General features: G+C 48.9%; 1 protein-coding gene across 1 annotated transcript in view; it reads left to right on the forward strand.

Annotated features, from left to right (window-relative positions):
- The window catches only part of M1AP (meiosis 1 associated protein), a 93,328-nt gene that overhangs the window by 67,419 nt on the left and 710 nt on the right, over positions 1–25,199 (forward strand). Inside the window, exons 5-9 of the mRNA XM_006880986.1 lie at positions 3,667–3,829; positions 6,791–6,932; positions 22,167–22,373; positions 23,736–23,915; positions 25,135–25,146. Coding sequence (XP_006881048.1) covers positions 3,667–3,829; positions 6,791–6,932; positions 22,167–22,373; positions 23,736–23,915; positions 25,135–25,146 — 704 coding nt within the window. The remainder of the gene's footprint in view (positions 1–3,666; positions 3,830–6,790; positions 6,933–22,166; positions 22,374–23,735; positions 23,916–25,134; positions 25,147–25,199) is intronic.

Consider the following 25,199-nt stretch of genomic DNA (forward strand, 5'->3'; position numbering starts at 1 on the left):
AAAAAAAAAGAAAAAAAAAGTCCAGAATCAAAACCCGGAGAACACTCTCAAAATACAAACAAGCCTGGACATGAAAGGAAAACAGAAAAACCAAAACTGAGGGGATTACTGAATGAAGGAGGATCAGGATAAAAGACCGAATGAAGAAAAGCAAAAATAGAGGAAGAGAGAGACAACGGAAAGAAAGAAGCTAGAGAGAAGAGAACGCAGATGATATGAGTAAGAGGATGGGGACAGAGGAGAGGGGGAGGGGGAGAAACAACAGCCAAAAAGCAATGAAACAGAGGAAAATAGCCACATGGTTATCTCAGGTGATGCACAAAAAGCGTCTGACAAAATTCAACACCCTTTCCTGACAAAATAGCTCAAGAGAATAGGAGTAGAATGGAAATTCCTCACCACAATGGAAAGTATCTATACAGAACCACAGCCAGCATCAGTCTCAGTGGCGAGATTGAAGACATTCCACTTACAAAGGAGAATTGGACAAGGTCGCCCTTTTCCACCACTCCTGTCCAGGATTGTGTGGAGGCCTGTGATGTGCCGTCAGGTTGCCTGCGACTCTTAGCGACCCTCTGAACCCTGCCCTGTCCAACGCCATCCTCACCGTCTCCAATACTCTCAGCCCTTTGTTACAGTCAACATGTCCGTCTGATTGTTGTAGGTCTTCCTCTTTTATGCTGTCTCTCCACATTTCTCAGCATGATGGTCCTCTCCAAGGACGGAGGACCCCTCCTAACATGTCCAAATAGATGGGACAGCGTTTCATCATCCTTGCCTCTAAGGAGCACCGTGGTTTCACTTTCTTCAGGACAGATCTGTTTGTTCTCTTGGTTATCTCTGGAATGTTCAATACTCATCTCCAACACCACAATCCAAAGTCTTCTGTCAACCTTAGTCATTGTCCAACTTTCAGATGCACAGCAAGCAGTTGAGAAGACCATGGCTTGGATCAGGTGCACCTTAGTCTTGAAACTGAAATCATTACTCTTGAGTACTCTGAGGAGGCCCGTGATAGTAGAGTTTCTCATCTTTTGGTTGCTGTTTTTTTATTGTGATTTTAATGAAAGTTTATAAAAATGTTGACTTTGCATTCATTTATTGTTGTACATTTTCCTTTTTTCAGTCTATCATGATGTTGACTGTTGGCCCAAAGATGCGCATTTTTTCCCCCCTAGATGTTGAAATATTATCTGAATTGAAGGCTGTAGTCACAGATCTTCTGCAGCAAGCATTTCAGGTTCTCCTCATGTTCATTGGGCAAGGTCGTGTCATCTGCATAAATGTCCAGAGGATGAGAGACAAATCTTCAGTAACTTTGCCTCCACGGAGCACTCTGTCTGCACCTTCTCCAGGATATACATGTTTGCTCTCTTAGCCATCCATGAGATATGCAGTGCTCTTCTCCAACACCACAGCTCAAAGGCTTCAACTCTTCTTCTGTCTTCCTTATTTATTGTCCATCTCACCAATGCATAGCAGGTGATTGAGAAGACCTTGCTCTGAATCAGGCGCACCTTAATCTTCAAACTGACATCATTGCTCTTCACTATTTTGAAGAAGTCCTTGACAGCACACTTAACCAAAGCAAAATATCTCCTGATCTCTCTTGACTACTGGTACCAAGAGTGTTGATTGTGGATCCAAATATTGTTGTTGTGTACCATCAAGTTGGAACCAACCCATAGCTGACCCTCCAGGGGGGTTTCAGAGGCAGTTAATTGCATGGAGGAGATTGTTCATCCTTCTCCCGTGGAGCACCTGCTGGATTTGAACCACCTGCCTTCTTGATTGTAGCACAGTAGGCCACCAGCTCCCTATCCAAACACCAGGATCCCTGAGAAGCCAGAACTCCTGTTCCCGGCCTCTCTGCTCTCTGTCTGCTCGGTGCATTTGCTCGGGGTGTTCACTAGCATCTCTGTGCTTCTTTCAGCACCAGGGTCAGAAACACAAGGTTTATTTGTAATTTTTTTTAAAAATCTGCCAGTTTTTGAGGCATGTGGTAGAATTCAGAGCCAAAGTCCACGCAGCATATTTTCTAGGGAGCTCCTCTCTGGACTCGATCAGGCACAGCTGTAACAGGTAGGGAGGGAATAGTATGGCTCCTCTTGGAGTGGGTGTGACCCACCTGAGATTTTAAACACCCACAGTAAAGGCCAAACCCTGCCCTGTCTGTAGCCAGCCTCACCGTCTCTGACACACCTGCCCCCATTGCCACAGTCACTGTGTCAGTCCATCTCATCCAGGGTCTTCCCCTCCCGGGCCCACCCTCTTCCACCCTTCCAAGCATGATGTCCTTCTAGCCTTCCCATAAATTCTGAGCATTCTCCTTCATGCAAGTCCGTTGCTAGTATTCTAACTGGCTTTACATCGTGTTGAAAACCTTGTGATACCCAAGCCTGATGCCAGAGAGCATATCACACTATGGCTGAGAACGCGTGTGCTGGGGCCAGGGCAGGCCACCACCTGGTCCGAGCCAGCTTTGGTGACACTCCAAGACTCAGAAAATGAAAAACTAATGATAACGCAGGCTTATTTGAGGAATTGAAAAAATTGTCCACTTCCGAAACTTGGCCCTCCCTCCCCCATTGTCCCTGTGTGCTAGAGCCGCAGAGGAACTGCTGTCAGCTGACCTCCCGGCTGACTTCTGCTTTCCTGCTCTTCCTTCAGCCGCCCGGCCTCTTGCCAAAGCTTAGCCACAAGGAAGCAGCCAAGGAAGGCTTCCTCCTCTGACTCCCTCAGAGGAGGAAGGGTCTCTGCTGCTGTAGTGCTGACCCTTCCCTCGGAGGCTGCACGCTCCTCTCATGACCACACACCTGACCTCCCAGTACGAGGCCCTCGTCCAGCCAGCCCTGGAAGAGAGAAACAAAAGCCCTGTCAGACCCAGAGTGGAAGGATTGGACAAAAAAACCCCAGTATGACGTGTAAATTTTCACTAAAAATAAAAATCATGTAGGACCCAGAAATCGAGTTAACTATGCTGCTGAGAGCTGGACAGCGAATAAGGAAGACAGAAGGGTCGTCGATGCCTCTGAGCTGTGGTGTTGGAGAAGAGAATCCCAGGCACGGCCGAGAGAACAGAGGTGTTTCAGAGAAGGTGCAGCCAGAGTGCTCGTTGGAGGCAAGGACAATGAAGCTCATCTCACATCCTTTGGGTGTGTTGCTAGGACAGGCTGTTCCTTGGAGAGAGACATCAGGCTTGAAAAGGTGGAGGGTCAGAGAAGGAGACGAAGGCCCTCTACCAGGTGGACTGACACAGTGACTGCCGCAAGTGAGAGGATGGCACAGGATAGGTCGGGGTTCACGTCTGCTGTTCATAGGGTCACTGTGAATCACCAACAACTTAGGGTGCTCAGGTGGCCTAGTGGTAAGAAGCTGGCAAAGACACGGTTCACGTCGACCAGTTGCTACATGGAAGAAAGACGGGCAGTCTCCTCCGATGCGACCCCCTGGAGGAGCCGCTACGGGTCAGCTCTGGCTCGACATCACACCACAACACCGCGTAGTATCAGAGATGCTGTAGATTGCCGAGTCAGCCTCTCCCTTCCCACTCCCAGCTCTGCCCCCTGGTAGACACTGAGTGGGAGGCAGATGGTGCCTCGCACCCTCCTAGCCCGGGGTAATCCGTGACCTGTAACCCTTCTCCAAATGTGCTTCTTGTTGTAGTGTGTCTGAAATGTGATCTCCAGGAGCGACTCCTCAGCCCAGGCCTGCTTCCCGGCAGCACCGCCAGCCCCCTGGGAACAGAGGTCCCCATGGAGGACCTGAACACACAGCACCAGACGGCTTCCCAGGCGTCATCTGCGCCTTACAGGCTCCGGGTGATCAAGTACGGGCCAGAGAACCTCCCCAGCCCCCTGCCTAGCTAGCCCGGGGACGGAAGGCAGAGTGTCAGGCAGGCTGGCAAGGGTCACCTCCAGAGCAGGAACTCCTCACATGTGTGCATGTGGAAAAGGGAGGCCAACTGAGGAGAGGGGAGGTATGCCTTGGTGAGTCCCCCAGGGACTGGGATTCCACAGCAAAGACAAGAGGAACATCAGGAAAAAGTTCTGACATTACTGTTGTTTTGAAAAAGTACTTTAGTGCAATATTTTTTTTTCTTTCCTTTGAAAGTTTACAACTCATCTCATTTTCATTCTGTAGTTCATGGGCATGGTTTTATAATGCTGCTTACAGGTGATAACGTGATTCATTCACAACAATGCCCACTCAAACCCTCATTGAGTGAGCCTCCCTCTCCCCCTTCACTGGTCTGTTGATTCCTTTTTTCTCCCTTTTCATCCCTGTTGGCCTCTCCAGGTGGAAACCTCTCCTTGGCTTTTTATAGTGCTGGTCTTCAACCATAATTGTCCCTTTGTGACTGACTGATGTCGCTCAGCACCATTTGTTCTAGGTTCACTCATGTGGATCTCACAGATCTTTGGTCGTTTTTCAGTGGTGCGTAATACTCCAGTGTGTGGCTGTTCCCGGTTCTTCAGACATTTGGCTGTTGATGGACATTGATTTGGGTTGTTTCCAACTGTTTGCTGTTGTAAATATTGCAGCGATAAACATGAGTGTCAGGAGGGCCTTTCTGGCCCAGCTGTTAGTTCTTTGGAGCATGTATCTAGTACTGGGATTGCTAGATGCAACGTGGTTTCTGCTCCCAACTTTGTAAGCAAGTGGAAAAGTGTTCTCCATCATGGTTGCACCGTTTCACGTTGTCACGGGCAGTGGCTGAGAGTTCCAGTCTCTCCGTTCCCTGGCAGCATTTGCCGTTTGCTCACTTACTGACCACTGGTGGTTTGCTAGGGTTGGAGGGTCTGATCTGCTTCTCTCTAATAGCTGATGACCTTGAGCATGTCTTCCTGTGCCTGTTGGCCATCTGTATGTCTCCTTTGGCAAAGTGGTTCTCATGTCCTCTGCCCAAGAGATGAATCCCTTGTCAGGTGTGTCATCGCTAAAGAAGATTGCCCTCCCGCCCCAGTCTGTAGATTCTCTCTTTACTGCTGTGGAGAAGTCCTGATGCACATGAAGATTTCATTTTTAAGAGACCCCTGTCACCTAGTTGTCCTCTCTTGTCAGTTTATCTGTTAATCTGTTCATGCCCTGGGGACCTATGATGGCCTAGAGGGTAGAGAGATGTGCTGTCTCCACCCAGAGGTGGGCAGTTGGAATCCACCAGCTTCCCCTCGGGAGGAGGACGGGCAGTCTTCTCCCGTGCTTTTTATGGTCTCTGAAAGCCGGGGAGGGTCAGCTATGAGTAGGTTCTGACTGGACTGCAAGGTTTTCTTTTATTTATGCCGTAGATTAAAGGTCCTGAATTTCCCCGTGGTTGTTTTTTTTTTTCTTTGATGAGCTTTATAGTTTTAGATTTTACATCAAGGATCTTGATTCATTTTGAGTTAGTTATTGTATATGGTATTAGGTAAGGGTTTTGTTTCCATTCTCTGCAAAAGATAACTAATTTTTCCAGCACCATTTGTCAAAGAAACTGGCTTCCCTTACTTGATGGATATTATCTCTTAGAGATCTGTTGTTCACAAGCAGATGGATTCTCAGTTCCCTTCCGTGGTCTGTGTGCCTGTCTCTGGGCCGGGACGGAGCTGGCCTGATGACCGTGGCTGTGTGGGAGGTTTCGGGAGCAGGCGGTGTGAGGCCTCCTGCTCACTTTCCTTCCTCAGGATCTGTGTGCGTAGCCAGGCTCTCTTTCCTTCCCGTATGAGGTTGAGGAGTCTTTCTTCCCATCTCTGTGAAGGGTTATGACAGTACCTGGCTCAGGATTGCAGTGTATTTGTAGATTGCCTTTGATGATACTGCCCTTTTCACAATGCTGGATCGTGTCCTCTGAGAGCACGCTCCACGTTTCCATGTGTGTAGACTTCTGTGTTTCCTGTAGAAACGTTTTCTAGTTCATATTCACTGATTGTTCCTGAACACGCCCTGTGTTGAGGAGGCAGGACAGAGGTCCAGCCTTCAAGGAGTAAGCCAGACATAGACTCTAGCCCATACAGTTCTCGTTTCCCTCAGCACTGAAACCCCTGCTTCCAGGGCAGCTGAGACTAGGACAGAGCTCTACGGTAGAGTTAGCAGCAGTAGCAAAGGCCAGTTTTGCTGCTTCCTAGTTTGTATCCCGGTGGTCAGTACACGGCTCCTCAGGTAAACTGCCCACACTCTGTGGCTGTAGATGCTCTCAAGGATCTTCTTAGTGCCCCCTCTGTCAGCACCGCCCCCCGAGGGACCAGGACGGGGAGGCAGATGGCCCCTGTATGACTGTGTAGTGTCAGCACCGCCCCCCGAGGGACCAGGACTGAGAGGCAGGCGGCCCCTGTATAACTGTGTAGTGTGAGTGCTGCAGCAGAGCACTGTGGGAGACTCCTCAGAGAGGTTCTGTAAGGAGTAGATCGAGACGAGGGAACTCTTTCTTGGTCTTGAGCCCTCGTGGTGTGTGCTGAATTCCTGAACACATTTTAAAAAGCCACCGTGCACCAGTCACCATGCTAGGTGCTGGCTGTACAAAACTGAGTGGTTCACAGACCAACTTAAAGAGCTCCTGGGAGTGTACACTGCTGGGCCACTGACTGAAAGGTCCGGCAGTTCAGACTCAAGCCAAGGCCCCTGGCAGTCTGCTTCCCAAAGGTCACAGCCGTGAGGACCCTTCGAGGTGCCATCCTCCTCTGACATACGTGGGGTCCTCACAAACTAAAGTCTGCTCAGAAGACTTAGTCAGCACTGTCTCAGTCAGGCTGACTCGTGCGTTCAGGCCTGGGCTCAGGGGTCACTAAAGGTCCTCCCCCCTGTCTCTTCCCAGGGCTCTCAAGTTCAGTGGGGTCTGTGAGTCGCTGATGTACGGGCTCCCCTTCATCCTCAGACCCACGAGCTGCTGGCAGCTGGACTGGGACGAGCTGGAGACAAATCAGCAGCACTTCCATGCACTGTGTCACAGCTTGTTGGTGAGTGGCCTGTCCCCTCAGTGAGGGACAGACGGGTGTCAATGTCCCAACGCAGAACAGTCGCTCACTAACCCTGCCAATCCCAAACTGCCCCAGTCCTCAAGGGGAGAGGGGAAAGCCACTGGAAATACTCTGGAATTTAAAGCAAGGCTGACTTGCCTGGTGGTGGAGGTAGTGGTGGTTTCGTGCTACAGACAGTTCCTCTTGAGTTATATATAACATGAAATTTGACAATTCTTTCTTTTGTAAGCTGAACATTTAAATGGCCAAAGAGAATTGTGCACATGTGCCTATATTTAGTGCTGGGCATTATGGTTCCTTTAAATGCAGAGCTCCTGGCCTGTGTCAGAGCTCGCACTAGATGCTAGACATTCACGGGGGACACAGAGGCAGACGTGAGTGCACAGACATCTCTATAGATTTCTGGTCACTGCAAGCAGCTCACTTCCTCAGCTGCTAACTGCAAAGGTAGGTGTTCAAGCCGCCTTGAGGGACATTGGAAGAAAGGCCAGGTGGTTCCCTTCTAAAAAGCTTAGCGATTTGCAAGCCCATGGCACTCAGTTCTGCCGTCAGACATGGCACCATGTGCCAGAATCAACAGCAATGTGAGTGTGCATGCAACTCTCGATAGACAGACATCATATATAGATACTGAAAGGGAGCTTGGTGGGCCACTTCCAAAAAGCTTAGCTCTTGGAAGCCCTGTGGGGCCCAGTTCTGCTGTCACACACGGGCACCGTGCACCACAATCAGCGGCAACATGTGTCTGTACACCTCCCTGGAGAGGGATAGATGGACACCATATGTATATTGAAGGGCGCCCGGAGGCCTGGCGGTGAGAAACTGCACTGCAATCCCCAAAAATAGGCAGCTCAAATCCATCCACTGCTCTGTGGGAGGAGGGGCAGTCTGATCCCTTGGGATTCAGGGCCTCGGAACACTCACTAGAGAGTCATCTAAGGGTCAGTTCCACCTCAGTGGCACTCAATAGCAGCAACAACTCTATAAATATAATTTAGATTATAATATAACATTCTTGGTAACCGCTCCCAGAAAATCAAAGGGCAGGGTTCAGGGCAACTGTCCACAGGGTCACTATGAGTCGGACTCCGCTCGGAGGCACCTAACAACAACAACCTGCACTGAAAGGTAGATGGACTGGCAGAATCAATAATAGAACCACATAAACACACTGCCGTCTGATCAAGTCTAACTCATTTTCAACCATTAATTGGGTTTCCAAAATGGAAAACTTTGCAGGAGGAGACTTCTCATCCACATCTCCTGAAGGATGTGGCTGGAATCATGGATTCGAACCAATGATGTTTCAGTTAGCAAACTGCAACGTTACTAACCAAGCTGGCAGGACTTGTTAGAAGCAAGAACGAAAGCAAGGAGGGCCGGTAGGAGGGCAGGGCAGCACTCAGGCAAGCAGCAGTGGCTCGGACGAGGTGCTGGAAATGAAGAGGAGAAAAGCAGTCAGCTGGAAAAACGCTTTAGAGACAGACTCCTCAGAACGCCATGAAAGGTTGTGTGTAAGGAGCGATGAAGAGAAAACATCAAACAGAGTCTTGGGGTTTTAATTCAGCTAGGTGGATGCCATTTCCATAAATGGATAAAAATGAAAGAATCCAAGTATGAGCTAACACTACAACAAGAAAGCAAACTACGACAGCACACATCATGACGTGCGTGCCCAAGAGCGGCGTGCACTAAGAATGAAGGCTCAGCCCAGTGGCCTCCTGACGGAGAGGCTGCGCAGGGTTCTCTCCCTATCAGAAGCCGACTTCTTTTTCCTGTGTGGAGCCCGCACTCCCTTTGGGGTCCACCCACCGAGTTCCTGTGTGCTATCTGGAGAACAGCCAATGGGCTCCTATCTTTGCAGAGCAGAGACACCAGCAGCGGTCTTGACTGTTGATGGCCAGCAGCTCACACAGCCTCTGGGGATCTTGAAAATGACACATCACCGGAGGAATCAGGAATCGCCTGCCTACGGGGCCTTCAGTGCATTCCTGTAATGCTTCACATACCTGCCTGGCTTTTGAAGACACCACTCAGGCGTGTAGCTTTCTCCACAGCAGCAATCTTCAGAACTTCAGTCTGTTGCTGGGACTGTGAGCCAGAAACACAATCTGGAGAGGAAACCGTGTCCCCAGCCTGTTCAACTCACAGTTATTTACAACAGTAGATAAATAAGCAGAGGGGCAGTTCCAGGAGCTGTCATGGGCCATGCAGTGAGGCTGTCCGGAGCCTTTAAAACAAGAACAGACAAGGACAGAGTTTTCCCTTCCTCCTGAGTTATATAACCTAGATCAGTCTCTCCACCTCTGAACTTGGAGTTTGAAAATCTGTATTTGACTCTTTTCAACCATTCTTTGCTGAGTGCTGGTGTCTGGCGCTGTCCTTGGGCTTCTCCTTAACCACTTCTCTCCTCTGGAAACTCCTGTAAAAAAGCGGACACTTTCATTGAGCACCAAGTGCTACTCACTAACCCAAGTGCTTTTCAGATTTTCTCTCCTTTAAGCCTGACAAGGACAGTGTGCGAGAGGGGTGATTGTCCCCATTTTACAGAAAGGGAAGGCAGAGGCCCAAAGAGGTCAAGTGACTTACCAGAAGTCACACAGCTATTAAAACTAGGTGAGTCAGAATTTGAATCTCATTCTGTTGGCTTGAAAGAGCATGGTTTTCCACTTCTTTGCAAAGTTCTGTGCTCTAGATGTGACAAGATAAGAATCCAAAGATACTAAGGTCTCTGATTTAGACCCCACCCTTCTCATGTTTCTGTAGTCCATTGAACTTGAACTTCCTTAGAGTTGACTAGCCACACTTACCAGCCTCCCACCCAACTCATGTCCCTGCTTTCTCTCATTTAGGTGTCATCCATATTAAATACCATTCTTCTCTACCAGGGAGCTCGGGTGGTTTAGTGGTGAGGAGTTGGACTGCCATCCCAAAGGCACATGGTTCAGATCCACAAGCTGCCTCTCGGAAGAAAGATGGGGAATCTCCTAACTGTGCCATTTACTGCCTCTGCAAACCCACTGAAGCTATGAATTGGTTCTGACTTAACAGTGTCCAACATCTCCTTTCCTAGAAAAGATAAAGGCCAAGTTTAAATGGTTCTTTTTTTTCCTTGTTCTTCATATGACAGCATCTTCTCCAAGCAGCAGCAAAGCTCCTGAAAGGTAGAGTGTTAAAGTAAGAAGCATTGTTCACAAGCATCTGCTTATTCATTTTAAACAAAAAAATTTATATACCTTTTACAAAATTAGACTGAGTTGCAGTCTTATCCTTCCTGGTCCTTGTTTTGGGGATCCACAGCCCTTCTTTAAGCATCCCCAATTCTGTGTCCTCCCTGCTGCCTCTGGCGTGGCACATTTACAATCCCGTGTCCAGTCCGTGACCTGTGGACTACGCCTCCTTCTGTTTCCAACCATGCTGTTGCCCCTCAAGACAGCGTCTCGCTCTGACTTCTGTCTTTCTATTAATAGCATTACCACCACGGTCAGATCTCTCTAGCTTGACACCTCAGTTACTTTCCGCCCCCGCACCCTCCACACCTACTCCACCACGTCCTCCACCACGTCCGTCTCCCTCTCACAGCACAGCATGCCCAGCCCAGCCCAGCCCGCGGCCTGTTCTCACCAAGGCATTACCAGCCAATTCCAGCCCGGCTTTACCTCCAGACTCTCCCTCGTCTCATTTGCCCTGCTCACTGGCACTGAGGCTCCTGATGCCTTGTCCTGACAGTCAGGGCAGGACAGGTGGTGCCAACACCCACACACACATGAGGCTTCACCTCGTCTGTTCCCACGCATCTGCTACCCCTGCCTTCTCTCACTCCGTGCAGCCATTGTCCTAGTGGCAGTGCTCTGGAATCCTTTCCTTTAGGGTTTCTGTCACCTCTTAGTCTGTCCCAATGCCTGCTGTGTCCCCCCAGCCCAATCCATCTCACATGCTGCCAGGAGATTAATCCTGAAGCCGCACAGATCCCACCAGGCCTCGGCTTACACGTACCTCGTGGCTTGCTGTTGCTTGTGCGTGATCGTACGCTCCCTCCTGAAGTGGCCCCGTGTCCTCAGTTCTTTCCGGTGGAGTGACTTCGTGAATTCGTTGCATCTTCCTGTGATGTGTCCAGCAGCAGTCGGTATTTTACTCACAGAATCCGTCAGTATTGCAACTCAAGGCTTGAACGTTTCTCCAGTTCTTTCAGCCTAAGAAATCCCGAGTAAGTCCTTCCCTTTCTAGTTTTCTAACCCCAGCTTTTCATGTATTTCGTTCTAATGCTTTGCTTTATCTTCTCAAGCTGCCCTTTGGGATTTTCTGTTCAGCTCTGATTTCCTCATTTCTGCCTCTAGCTATAGCTGCTCTGTGTTGAGGAGCAAGTTTCAGGGTCTCTTTTGACATCCACTTTGGTCTCCTCCCTCCTTCCTGTCATATATATATATAATTTTATTAGTTTTAATGAACATTTACAGAGATTTTGGATTTCCATTCATTCATTGTTGCACTCTTTTCCTTGCCCACCCCACACCCCACCAGTTCGCTCTTCTCTTTTAAAAGTAAAAGAAAAATGCCTTCATTGGTACACAATCCCCCCACCCCGAGTACACTCCACTCTGCAACCTTCATTCTGGTCTCTTGTCATGACCATAATACCCAATACTGCTTTTAAACTGTTCTCTCCCTCATCTGTTTCAATGCAGTCTACATAATTTATCAAATTTTTCTCAGTCTCACCCCAACCCTGATGTCATTCCCATTCTACAACAGTGGTACTATGCAGCGTTTGTCCTTTTGTGACTGAGATATTTCACTCAGCATAATGTCTTCCACAGTCACCCATTTTGAATAATATTGCATAAGTTCCTTGTTTTTCAATGCAGCGTAGTGTTCCATTGTGTGAATATATCACAGCTTCTCTAGCCATTCATTTGATGATGGGCACTTAGGTTGTTTCCAACTTCTTGCTATTATGAACAAAGCTGCAATAAACATGGGTGTGATTTTAATCTGCAGCCCTCAGGCCTGGTTTAAATTGTTTTTTTGTCAAGCATTCTTCTATGTGGTACAGCACTGGACTGTCCATTTGCTGTACCAGAGGTAAATCTTGGTTGCTGTGATGATAAACACTGTGACACTGATGTGTCATATGTGATAATGATTACCCAAGGTGGACAGTGTTTGGTGGAGCTTCCTGATTAAAACAAGCTTGAAAGCAAGAGTGGCATCCACTTCTGAAATGGCTTACCTCCAGAAACTCTATGAACGTGGAGAAATGACTAAAGTTATGTAAGTGCTCAGGTCTTTCATTCATAGGGTCGCTATGAGTTGTCTACAGCACTTAACAACAATAACAACAGTCTTCCTGTCTTCTTAATTACCTTTTGCTTTCCTCATCCCTTTATGTCATCCCACAACTCATTTGATCTTCAGTAACTCATGTTCAATTCACCAAATCTGCTCTTGAGATGATTTTTAAACCCAAATGGAGTAAACTCAGTGTCATATTTTGGCTCCTTAGGTTTGTTATAATAAACTTCAGCTTCCGTTTGAACTTGCACGTGAGTACTTGGTGGTCTGATCTACAGTTGGACCCTGGCCTTATTTTGACTGCTGGTACTGAGCTGCTCCATCAACGTTTCCCAGATCTAATCAGCCTGAATCCTGTGTAGTCTGTCAGGTGAGGTCCATGTGGGTAACTACCCGTAGTTCCCATTTTAAAAAACAGAACGCAAAAATTATTAAATAATAACATTAACATGTAAAGTAAAATTTTGCTGAGGATTATCCAGAATCATTTAGAGTACTGCACAGAGAGCTGCCAGAAATTCAAGCTGAATTCTGAAGAGGCTACAGAACAGAGGAGATCATTGCTGGTGAAAGATGGATCCTTTTGTTTTCCCTCTTCTTTTTTTAAAAATTTTTTTATTATTATTAATTTTAATGAAAATTCACAGACTTTGGACCTCCATTCATCCATTTCTGCACCCTCCTCCCTGCCCACCCCTCCCCCCAGGACACGCCCCTCTCTGAAAAGTAAAAGAAAAATTCTTTCATTGTTTTGCAATCCCTCCCCGCAGGTTCGCTCCACTATGCAGCCCTCACTCCAGACTCCCGTCATGACAAAAATACCTAATCACATATCCCTTTTAAATAGTTTTCTCCATCTGTTTCAATGCAGTATACATTATTGAACCCATCTTTCTCAGCCTCCCCCCAACCTCAAGGTCAATCCTGTTTCACAACAGTGGCACCATGCAGTGTTTGTCCTTTTGTGACTGAGATACTTCACTCAGCATAATGTCCTCCAGACTCACCCATTTTGAATAATATTGCATGAATTCCTTGTTTTTCAGTGCTGCATAGTATTCCATTGTGTGAATATACCACAGCTTCTCTACCCATTCATTTGTTGATGGGCACTTAGGTTGTTTCCAACTCCTTGCTATTGTGAACAAAGCCGCAATAAACATGGGTGTGCATATATCTGCTTGGATGTCAGTTATGGTCTCTTTGGGGTATATTCCCAGTGGTGGAATTGCTGGATCAAATGATATCTCTATTTGCAACTTTTTGAGAAAGCGTCACACCTCCTTCCACAGTGGTTGCACCATTTTACACTCCCACCAACAGTGAATAAGGGTTCCAGTTTCTCCACAACCTCGCCAGCATTTGTTGTTCTATTAAATTTTTCTATTCTCACTGGGGTGAGATGATATCTCATTGTTGTTTTGATTTGCATCTCTCTTAGAGCTAGGGATTTTGAACATTTTTTCAAGGGCCTGTTGGCCAACCCAAAGGCCTCCTTGGGGAAAGCCCCGGTCAAAACCCGGGCCCATTTTTCAGTTGGATTGTTTACCTTTATCTTGTGATAAAAAGATGGATCTTGACTGTGTTTTATTAACTATTAAAAAAACACTCAACTGTGTGGATTATAAATTATGGAATTATGAGAAGAGTGGGAATTCCGGAGTACCTAATTCTGCTTGTGTATTCCAGCAGAGCAAGAGGGTACTGCATGGTTTAAAATTAGGAAAGGTATGTGTGTCAGTGTTGTACCTTTTCACTCTGGCTACTCAGTCTGTATGCTAAGCACATAATCAGAGAAGCTAGACTAGATGAAGAAGACTGTGGCATCAGAACTGAAGGAAGAATCATCAACAGAATGTATTATGCGCATGACAAAACCTTGCTTGCAGAAAATGAAGACATGGAGTACTTATTTAAGATCAAAGACTATAAAATGGATTATACCTCAACATCAAGAAAACAAACATCCTCTCCACTGGATCAGAAGTCAATGTCCCGACTGATGGAGAAAAGATAGAATTTGACAAGGGTTGCACTTGACTTGGACCCACGGTCAACACCCACGGTGGCAGTCAAGGCATCAGAAGGTCTGTGACACTGGGCAGATATGCCTTCAATGTCAGAGTCCTCTCTAAAGTACTCAAGAGCAAAGACGTCACTTTCAAGACTAAGATGTATCTGCCCCAAATCATCGTATTTTCAGTTGTTTTGTATGGATGCAAAAGTTGGGCAATGAATAAGGAAAATCAAACAAGAATTGATGTCTTTGAATTGTGGTGTTGGCAGATAGTGTTGCATATACCAGGGACTGTGGATAAAACCAAACAAGTCTGTCTTGAAGGAGGTCTAGTCAGATTGCATCTTAGAGGCTGGGATGGTGACACTCGGCCTCTCATGCTCTGGGCGTGCATGGAGGGGCCAGTCCTTGGAAGAGGACATCACACTGGAAAAGAAGAAGGTCGGTGACGGAGAGGAAGACTCTGAATGAGACGGCCAAACAGACACAGTGGATGAAACAGTGGCCTGGAAGACACTGTGAGGACGGCACAGGGGAAAGTAGCGTCCACTGTGTCGTCCTAAAGTCATCGGGAGGCGGAGTTGGCCCGACGGCTCCTGAGAGCAGGAACAGCGATGCCGTTTGTGAGATCTGATCCTCCTTTGTAGAGAAGAGCGTGTCTCAGATAGCTCACAACACACATGGTTCTGTGATCCGGGTCAGAATCTAAGCCGTCCATTTCCTACCCGTGCTGCACACACGGCCTGGCCTGGCTGCCTTTTCCTAGCTTATTTTACTTCCTTATTTTATTACCTAATTCCTTCGTTTTAGGCAAATTAAATCCAGAGCACCAACTCCTCCATTTCTGTTACTTCTGTCTTAGGGGGGCAAGGGAGCACTGGTGGCCTAGTGGGTGAGGGAGTTGAGCTACCAGCCCAAAGGCCCATGGTTTGAATCCACCAGCCGCTCCTTGGTGGAATGACGGCCGACTTCCTCCCATGCAATTTTCTGTTCCCAAAACCCGTTACAAGGTCAGCTGTCAGTTGGTTCCGACTCAACAGCACATAATGACTGAACCAGGCAACTCAGTAGCACTTCACAACACAAAATGGATATTTACACTGTAAATTGTATTTTTTTAAAGTTGTTACGTGCTGGCAAGTCACTTGCAACTCATAGCGACCCTATGTACAGTGTCTCTAAACCCTGCTCTATCCTGTGCCAGTCTCACTGTCGCTGACACACCTACCCTCATTACCCCAGTCACAGAGTCAATCCATCTCGTCCAGGGTCTTCCTCTCTTGTGCTGTCCCTCCACCCTCCCAAGCATGATGACCCTCTTCAAGGACTGGTCCCTTGCCCAACTGGTCCCTTGTAATATGCCCCAAGTATGTCAGAAGGAACTTCAAAGTCCTTGTTTTAATGGAGCAGCCTGGTTTCACCCTCTCCAGGATGAACCTGTTTGTTCTCTTAGCAGTCCATGGTATAGTCAATACTCTTCCCCAGCACCACAACTCAAAGGCATCAATTCTTCTTATATCATCCTTAGTTATTGTCCAGCTCTTTGATACATAACAAGTAATTGCAACGACCGTGGTCTGGAATAGGCGCACCTTAATCTCTAGACTAACATCATTGCTTTTCAGTACTCTGGAGAGGTCTCTGACAGTAGACTTTCCCAATGCAATTTGTCTTTTGATTTCCTGGCTGCTGGTACCAAGAGTGTTGATTGTGTAGCCAAGCAAACTGAAGCTGTGAACAATCTCAGTCTCTTCACCGTCTATCATGATGCTGCCACTCAGCCCAGTGGTGAGAATCTTTGTTTCCTTGATTTTGAGCTTCAATCCATGTTGAAGGCGGCAGTCCTTGACCTTCTGCCACAAGCGCTTCAGGTCCTCCTCAGTTTCAGCAAGCAGGGTTGTGTCATCTGCACAATACAGGTTGTTGATGAGTTTTCCTTTCATCTTGATGCCACATTTCTCCTCAAAGAGCCCAGTCTCCTGGATGATCTGTTCCTCATATAGATTATAAAGGTATGGAGATAGGCTATGTCCCTGGCATAACAACCTTCCTGATTTTGAACCATGCAGTGTTTCTTGGCTCTGTTCTGATGACTGCCTCCAGGTCCAAGTATAGGTTTTGCATAAGCACAATCAAGTGTTCCGGGAATTCCTATTCTTCTCAAAGTTAGCCACACTTTGTTGTGATCCACACAGTCCCATGTTAGCATTTAATTTACTGTATACCTTCACTGTTCTAATCTTGCCACAGATATTCATTTATTTTATCCTTTAAGATATTTATAGCATCTCTGAGTTAGATGATATTATCCCCACTTTATAGATGTGGAGACTGAGGCCTGCCACAGCTGGTCAGTGACAGAACTAGAACCCAGCGCCGAAGGAGACTTCAGGGCTCATCCCTCCTGAGGCCTCCGCAGCCATGGGAAACCCTCTGTATGTTGATTGCAGGAGTTTTCTGAAAGATGTTATTCACTGCTCTGTAAGGATCCATAAGGAAGCTCCAGGCTTTACAGCAAGAAAAAGCGGAGGGCAGTGAGGGGGGTCTTTCCCTCAAGGTCTCATTCCAGGCTCTGCCATTGACCCCTTTTACTTTACTCTTTTCCAATTCCCTCAAATATTTACCCTGTGTTTTCATTTTGTTGCATTTAAAAAAAAACTGGCTTAATTGCTTTGTGGCTGTGGCAGGGAGTAAATATATTAATTCGTAAAATTAACATTTTCCAAATCTTTATGCAATGGCTCTATCCATCGCCAGGAAAACTTCATTCAGGGACCAAACCCTACTGTGTACCCCAGTTCTGCAGCTCATGACTCACTCTCAACACCTCATTTCTCTTACAAAGTCATGTCTGTGTGAACTAGAAAAAGAAATGAAAACACCATGGAGGTATTTGAGTTTCCTACTTCAAATGTCAAGTCTCTGGAGATGCATTCCAGGACTTTACAAGCCATGGCTACTCTGAGTGGCCACAGAAGTGACCAGATTCAAGCCAAGAGTCTAAGCGTACAGGCGATGAGCTGGGCCGACTGTAAAAATGGGTGGGGCATGGAAAGTCCTTCGTGACACAAGCTCAGAGTCAACCAGGAGCCGAAGCTGACTGGGGTAAAGGCAGGTCAGGAACCATTAAAGAGACAGAGAGAGGAAGGAAGGGAGGGAGGGAGGGAGGGAGGGAGGAAGGAAAAGGGGAGAGGAAGGGGAAGGGGAAAAAAAGAAAGTAGAGAGACAGAGAGAAAAATACAAGTAAATAATCTACAGTGGAGACAGATTCTAGACCCACAGGCCAGCCCCAGGCCAGTGGGCTTGCCGGGACTCAGCCTGCTGTGTTCTTCTGGGGCCATCCCCCTTCCACTCCAGCCACAGTAATAAATGACCAGACATCCCCAGGTTCACTAATCTTTTACACTGCTATAGCTTTTGTCTTGTCATTCCTGGCCCACTTCCTCTGTCCCCTGGACAAATACCTACTCATTCCCCCCATTTTCTGCTGAAACATCTTCACCATGGAGCTCTCCCAGCCCCTTTCCCTGGAGTCTGCCCCCATCTCCTTTTCTTCCTCGTCCGCACCTCGCACATTGGTCCTGACTTTCAGAGCACCGCTCAGCAGTATGAATTTTCACCACAGCTCTGTAATGTGAGAAATGTCATGTTGCTGTATCTTCCTAAATCACATTTTTTTCAGGAAGTATTAGTCCCCAGGTCCCAAGATGTTGATATGTTCGGTGTCATTATGAGCACCTCTGTCCCTCCCTAGGACCATGCTCAGAATTCTAGTTGACCTTTCTACAAAGAAGGAGCTGAAAATGAAGAATGAAGCCTCTGACTCTCCCCAAACTGAAGCCAAAGCAAAGGCATCAAAGGCCCTCATGGCCGTCCTGAAGGGCATCCACAGCCACAAAAGAGAGAAGATCCGCACGTCACCCACCTTCCGGTGGCCTAAGATGCTGAGACCTCAAAAGCAGCCTAAATACCCCCAGAAGAGCAGCCCCAGGAGAAACAAGCTCGAGCTCTATGCCATCATCAAGCTTCCCCTGGCCACTGAGTCAGCCGTGAAGAAGATAGAAGATAACAACACACTTGTGTTCATTGTCAATGTCAAGGCCAACAAGCACCAGATCAAACAAGCTCGAAGATGTTCTGTGACATTGATGTGGCCGAGGTCAACACCTCGATCAGATCTGAAGGAGAGAGAAGGCCTGTGTTCCACTTGCTCCTGACCAGGATGCTTTGGATGCTGCCAACAAAATTGAGATCATCTAAACTGAGTCCAGCGGGCTAATTAGAAATAGGATATTTTCTCACGTGTGTGCACGACACACACGCGCGAATTCTAGTTGGCCAACAGTCCAGAAAATGCAGAAAGCAGCCCTCTGACCTTCAGTGCACTTCAGTTTCCACTGATATGCTTGTTGTCTGAGTCAGCATGTCCATTTCACAGGAAGAGGCCCAAACTGCGGGGAGGGACCCACGCCCCTGCGGCCACCCATACTATTATTCTCCCACTCAGGGTGCTCTATGCAAGGGGGTCAGCCCTCCAGGAAACCACCAGCGCCACCATTCTCTCCTCAGTTTTGAATCAGCCCCTCATCCTCCCAGGGTGAGCCGTTCTCACATCTTCCATCCACCACCATCCATCTATACGACAGACTCTTCAACACAAGCTTTGGGAAAGGGTAGGAGGCTTCCAGGAGTTGGTGCTCTCAGTGGTTATACAGACATAACAGTGTATAGTAAGAAAGGGACTAACTGCAACATCGTGACAGACGGAGAAAAGATCGATGTGGTCAAGGCTTTCATTTGACTTTGATCCACAGTCAACACCATCGGTACCGGCAGTCAGGAAATCAAAAGATGTATTACATTGGGCAAATAACCTGTCAAGGACCTTTTTAAAGTGCTAAAGAGCAAAGATGACAGTTTAAAGACTAAGGCATGACTTTTCCAAGGCAGGATATTTTAATTTGTATGTGAAAATGGAGCCTTGAACACGAAAGGCTGAAGAAGAATCGATGCCTTTGAATTATGTTGTTGGCAGACTGTGGAATGGACAGCCAGAAGTCAAGGACGAAGTGTAGCCAGAGTCCTCCTTCCAGACAAGGATGGGGACATCATCTCACATACTATGGGCATGTTGTCAAGTGGGGTCATTTCCTCAGAAACGGAGACGAAGCTTTGGAAAGTCCAGGATCAGTGAAGGAAAAGTGAGACCTTCAACAACATTGGTTGACCAGTGACCATAACAAGAGGCTTCGACAGAGACAAGATTGTGAGAATGGCTCAGGATGGGGCAAGGGTTTGTTGTGCCAGGGTCACTACAAGTCCACATGGACTTGAGGGCACCACACAACAACAACAATGCTTATGTGTGGATTCTTTATTGTTTTCTTGTAAGAGATGGTTTTCTCTCATCTTTTCCAATTTAGATTCCTTCTGTTCCTTTTTCCTGCCTTATTGCCCTGGCTAGAATATCTAGTACAATATTGGATGAAGTGCTGAGAACATCCATCCTTATCTTGTCTTTGATCTTAAGGGGGAAAATCCCAGTCTCTCTCCATGATTTCTATTAGCTGAGGGATTCCTGTAGAGGTCTGTATCAGGTTGAGAAAGTTCCCTTCTATGCCTAATTTTGTTGTCAAAAAAGCATGTAGGATTAATTTGGTCTTCTCTGTCTACTGGGATGATGAGGTCGTTTTTATCCTGTATTCTGTCAGTATCCTATATTGCATTGGTTGGTTTGATGCAATACCAAACTTACATTTTCAGGGCCAAGCTTTACCATCAGCTGTAATCCTTGTTATATGGTGATGTTGGATTTGATTGGTTGGTATTTTGCAAATCGGTGTCCCATCACTGATGAAGGACAGTCCCCCATCAGCACTGACCTCTGAGGGACCTCATTCCATTTCTGTCACCTGCCTGCCAACATAACCTTGGCTGTTACCTCTAAATCAGCGATTGGCGTCCTGGATGTCACCATTTCTGTGGGCAGCCTTCGAGGACTCTGGCCATCCCGCAAGGGAGAAGACATGCCGTTTCCCTACCGCACTGAGCAGTGGGATCAAGGAAGCGTGGGGTGCCTGCTCACCAGGGACCCTATCAGAAAGGAGGACACCAGAGGCACTGTTTATGAAATGCTGTGAGTGTTACAGCAGAAGTGGGCCCTTTGTGTGCAGAAACTCCTGACGTTAGGCATAACACGAAGAATGTCTCACTGAGCCCAGCGAACATGTCTCTACGTACCTGCAGGGCTGAAACGCTATGCTCACGTGCTTTCCAGTGTGTTCCCATCAGAGCTGTGGTCACTGTTTAATCACAACGGCACCTCAGAGCACCAGCTTTCGGCCACACGCAGGACCAGCCTGAGCTGTATGCTGGCTGGCGGTGCTTCTGTCCTCACTGATTTCTGCCACGTCTTCTGCTCTTTCAGTAGTCATTTGCACTGGTGCACTTTGATGAAAAACTCTGCGGATAAGGAAGCAGTAAGTAAAGGAAAAGTAGAAATAATAGTGTGACTAGTTACAGTAATAATAATTTCTAACAATAAATTTATCATTTATAAAAATAAATAATTGTTGTTGTTGTTGTGTACTGTCGAGTCGGAGCCGACCCATAGCTGAACCGCCAGTGGGTTTTCAGAGGCAGCTTCATTGTACAGAAGGAGATTGCCCATTCTTAAAAATAATCACAGTAAAGGGAGCACTGGTTGCCTAGTGGTAAGGAGTTATTCTGCCAACCCAAAGGCAGGAAGTTCAAATCCACCAGCTGCTCTGCAGGAGAAAGATGACCAGTCTCCTCCCATGCGGTTTACAGCCTCTAAAAACCCACTAGAGGGTCAGGGATGGGTCAGTTCCAACTCAACAATGCACAATAGCAACAACAAATGTGATTCAATATAGAAGGATTTTAAAACTTGGTTGTTAAAAAAAACAAACAAACTCGGTTGTTAGTGTTTTTATAATCTGATTTTTATAATAACACATTTAAGCAATTTTGTAGCTATATTGTTACTCTAGGGTTGCAATTGATCTGAGAATTCTCTCTGGTCTGGTGCGTCCAGCGGGGAGAAGTGCAGTTCACACCAGATGGCCCTGGTGCCGCTCATCCCACCCAGAAGGTCAGGGTTTCAGGTGACGCTAAATGCTCTAACTTCTCATTTCCTGAAGTTCTGTGGTTTTCCCTGAAAAACTGCCACAGAAAATTGCCTCATTTTCATGCTGTCTTCAAAGGGTGTGCCTAGAAAAACCAGCTTGAAGTCAAGGCTTGTTCTCTCCTTCTCTTGCTCCTGGCCTCCGTGGGTGCCCATGGCCCACAGCAAGGGGCCACCTTCCGGCCAGGGCACCCTTCATGGGAAGCCCATTCAGGTGCTCCCTTCTCCTGGTCTTGGGCCCGACCTGCCCCCTCATTAAACCAAAGCCTCCCCCTCCAAGCCTCCCCTCCTCTGGCCCCCCCAGGACCTTTTAGGCCCTTCTCACACCTGTCCTGGGCATTCCAGAGAAGTCTCCCAGTCAGCCACTCTAACCCCAGTTGTTGGCAATGCAGCCACACGCTTTCACCCTGGACAGGGCCTGAGTCTGCACAGCATCCAGATACACATCGCAGTTTCATCTGTAACCTTGAAGCGCCGGCACCTTCTTCAGGTTCAGGAGTGGCTCGTGTCTCCCTGTGGATGCCCTCCCTTTTCACTGCTGTTAGCTGAGTGGAGGCGTTCTCTCTGCCACAGTACCACACAGGGAGCAAGAGTGGAGCCACAGGGTGCTGGCCAGTCCCACCGGGAGCAAGTCCCACAGGGAGCCCGTCTCAGGCCCAGCTCAGCCCGCTCGGTCCCCAGAGGAACTCAGCAGCCCCAACTGGGATCATCCTCCACAGGGACTGAAGGTGACCCGCTCTGTGTGTCCTTGTTTCAGAAGAGAGAGTGGCTGCTCTTGGCCAGAGGGGAGTCCCCAAGTCCAGGATCCAGCCAGACAGTCTCTTCCAGCACCTTCTACGTCATCATGCCATCGCCCTCCCTCACTCTGCTGGTCAAGGCAATGGCCACGCGGGAGCTGATGCTGCCCAACTCCTTCCCGCCACTTCTCCAGGACACGCCTGATGACAGCCTTGGGGCTGTGGAGGCAAGTGGGGCCCAGACCTCACAGAGCCTGGGGCAAGAAGAGAATGGAGCCAGAGAGAATGTGGGTAGGGCAGGGCCCCAGAGGGGCTGGATGGGGGAACACAGGAGATGTGGGAACCAGGGTGCCACGAGGGTCAGAGGAAGAAAGAGGGCTCGTGGATCCAAAGGAACAGGAGAGCATAGCTGCACGGGAGGCCGGGGGAGGACAGGTGAGCAGAGGTCGACAGGCGAGCAGAGGAGGGCAGAGAGAGCGCGGGGGGGGGGGCGGGCGGAGGGGGGAGGGAGGGTGAGGGGGGTGGCTGAGCGGGCAGAGGTGGGGGTTTACAGAGCGAGTTGGGGTGGAGGTTCCTAGCCCAGGCAACCCCAGCCAGGCTCCTTTCTGCTCCCACCGCCATCCACAATCTCCGGATGGAAAGGAGACTGTGAGGTTAGGGGAGAGACGAGTGCATTAGGGAAATGGGGAAAGGTGACCACTCCGTAGAACGCAGAGGAAGGAAAGAATGAATAAGGAGCAGTTATGTCCTGTTGAGCCAGAACGCACTCACAGTGGCCCTTCCAGTGGGATCACAGAGGCTATAAACTGCACGGGCAGAGACTCGTGTGCCATTGTGTTGGCAGCACCACCTCTGACACCTAAGCCACCAGAGCTCCCCAGAGAGTCAGGGGAGAACAAGGACGCATGAGTGTGTGTATGAGTTCTTGTCTCTGGGCATCTGCATGCCTCTGTGATGTTCCTCTGCTGCCCCAGGTCCCGCTGGGAAGGAGACAAGACAGCCCAGAGGAGGGAGGACGGGAGCAAGCAGCTCGAGGCCGAGGCCGTCTGCCTCCTGTCTCCTCTGTCTGGATTCTCTGCTTCCTCTGTCTGGCTCGGGGCGGGGGGACCGGGCAGGGAGAGCTGGGCCACATGGCTGCTGGACAGCATCTTACGTGCATGCAGGACAGAGCCTGGATTGTGTGTCTCGCTTGGCGACCACGGGCATTCGGAGAGAGGTGGGTACGAGTGGCCGTGGCTCGCTGAGCGTCTCGATTTAGGGCCAATGGTTCCTGGCGTAGGATACTGTGGCCAGAAAAACGGCCTGCTCAGGAACGCGTGGTGTCGGGCTCACCTGGCAGGCAGGTGAGGGACTGCAGGGCTCCCCGCCCGTTCCACCTGGGCTGGACACCTCCCCAGTGCCCACAGCTCTCAGAACCCCATCTGAAAACCCCACCTGGCCCTTAACTCCTCAGGGTTGCTCCTCCTTGGTCCCTTGCTTATACCTCTCACAGGCTTCTGTAGCCCTCACTCACGCATACTTCCTCCAGCCTCACGGGCTGTGTGCGTGTGACCTCAGTTTCCCTGCTGAGGCCCCTCCCTCTTCCCCAGAGTGCGCTAGACAGCTTGGAGCTGGAAGCCACCTACAACCCGCTGCGGGTGTGCGGTCACCTGTATGAACGCTTGAGCAGCACCCTGACCCGGCCTCGAGGGCAGACACACTGGGAGAGCCGGAGCCTGAGGAAGGTAGCCCCCCACACTCGTGGCCCTCCTCCCTACAGTGTGAGCAAGGTAACCCCCACACACGTGTCCCTCCTTACCCCCCAGCTTCCTCCCTACAGTGTGAGCAAGGTAACCCCCACACACGTGTCCCTCCTTACCCCCCAGCTTCCTCCCTACAGTGTGAGCAAGGCCCCCCAGCTTCCTACCAGAGTCCAAGAAAAAGGCCTCTTTCACTCTTCCTGTCATTGAGTCCGAACCAACTCACAGCTGCCCGTCCACTGGGCGTCAGAGACTGTATACTGTACAGAAGGAGATTGCCTCTCTTTCTCCCAGATGGCTCCTGCAGGACCTTTTTGATTAGCAGCACAACTCCCTATGCTCTTGGCCACCAGAGCTCCCCTCACAAAACACTAGTAGGAATGAACCCCAAGACTCATCCCAAAATCCCTCCCACCCCGATCTAGCCACAGTGGAGGGAGGATCAAGCCAGCAGAGAATGAGGAGTGACCTTCTGCCTATTGCTGCTTCATGCCGGGGAGTTGATTCCAACGCACATTGACCCTACAGAACAGAGCAGGGCCAGCCCACAGCTCCTCTGATCTGACCCTAGAGGATGGAACAGAGCCACCCCATAGGGATTCTAATCTTAGCTGCTTAGCAAGGGCCTAACCACTGTACCGCTAGGGCTTCCCATGCCTTGTGCCCTGGGCAAAGGAAGTTACCAGTCGGCTCAGATAAGAGGTAGCTCTGGAGGCCTAGCAGCAGGGAGCCACACTGCTAACACGAAGGGGTGCCTCTCTGACAGCGGAAGGCACCAGCGGTTCCACGGGAGAAAAACGGACAGACTCCTCCTGCACAGTTCACAGTCGCGGAACCCTATCGCAGGGTCCCACCCCGTGGAAATGAGGTCAGGGATTTTGTTTGGTATCTTACCAAGTAAGATGCCTGCTTTGGTATCACCATGTAACATTGGATATCTTAACTGACAACCAGGTGGAATGACACAGTGCAGCCGTGGGCTGCAGCGTGTCCGAGAGTGTGAGGAGGCACAGGCTGGGCAGGTGCAGATCTGTTCAGAGGGTCACTGTGAGTCGTACTCGACTTGAGGTCACCTAATGACGACATCCCACTCAGTGAACTCCGGTGCTGAAAATGTACCCACTGTCCCCTCCTGAAAGAAGAGAAGGAATTCCCTAAGGGACAGAGAATCACGGGGTGGCCACCCAAGCTGGCCGCTCTGTGGGTGACAGGTGCTCTCACACCTGTTTTTCTCGTTTCACCCCCACAGCATCCCTGCAAGGTGCGTCTTCAAAGTGCTTTCTCACTGCTGAGGCCGGGGCTGACCAAGGGCAG

This window comes from Elephantulus edwardii, unplaced genomic scaffold (assembly GCF_000299155.1).
Source record: "Elephantulus edwardii isolate Elephantulus edwardi_28Jun2011 unplaced genomic scaffold, EleEdw1.0 scaffold00011, whole genome shotgun sequence".
Taxonomy (NCBI): domain Eukaryota; kingdom Metazoa; phylum Chordata; class Mammalia; order Macroscelidea; family Macroscelididae; genus Elephantulus; species Elephantulus edwardii.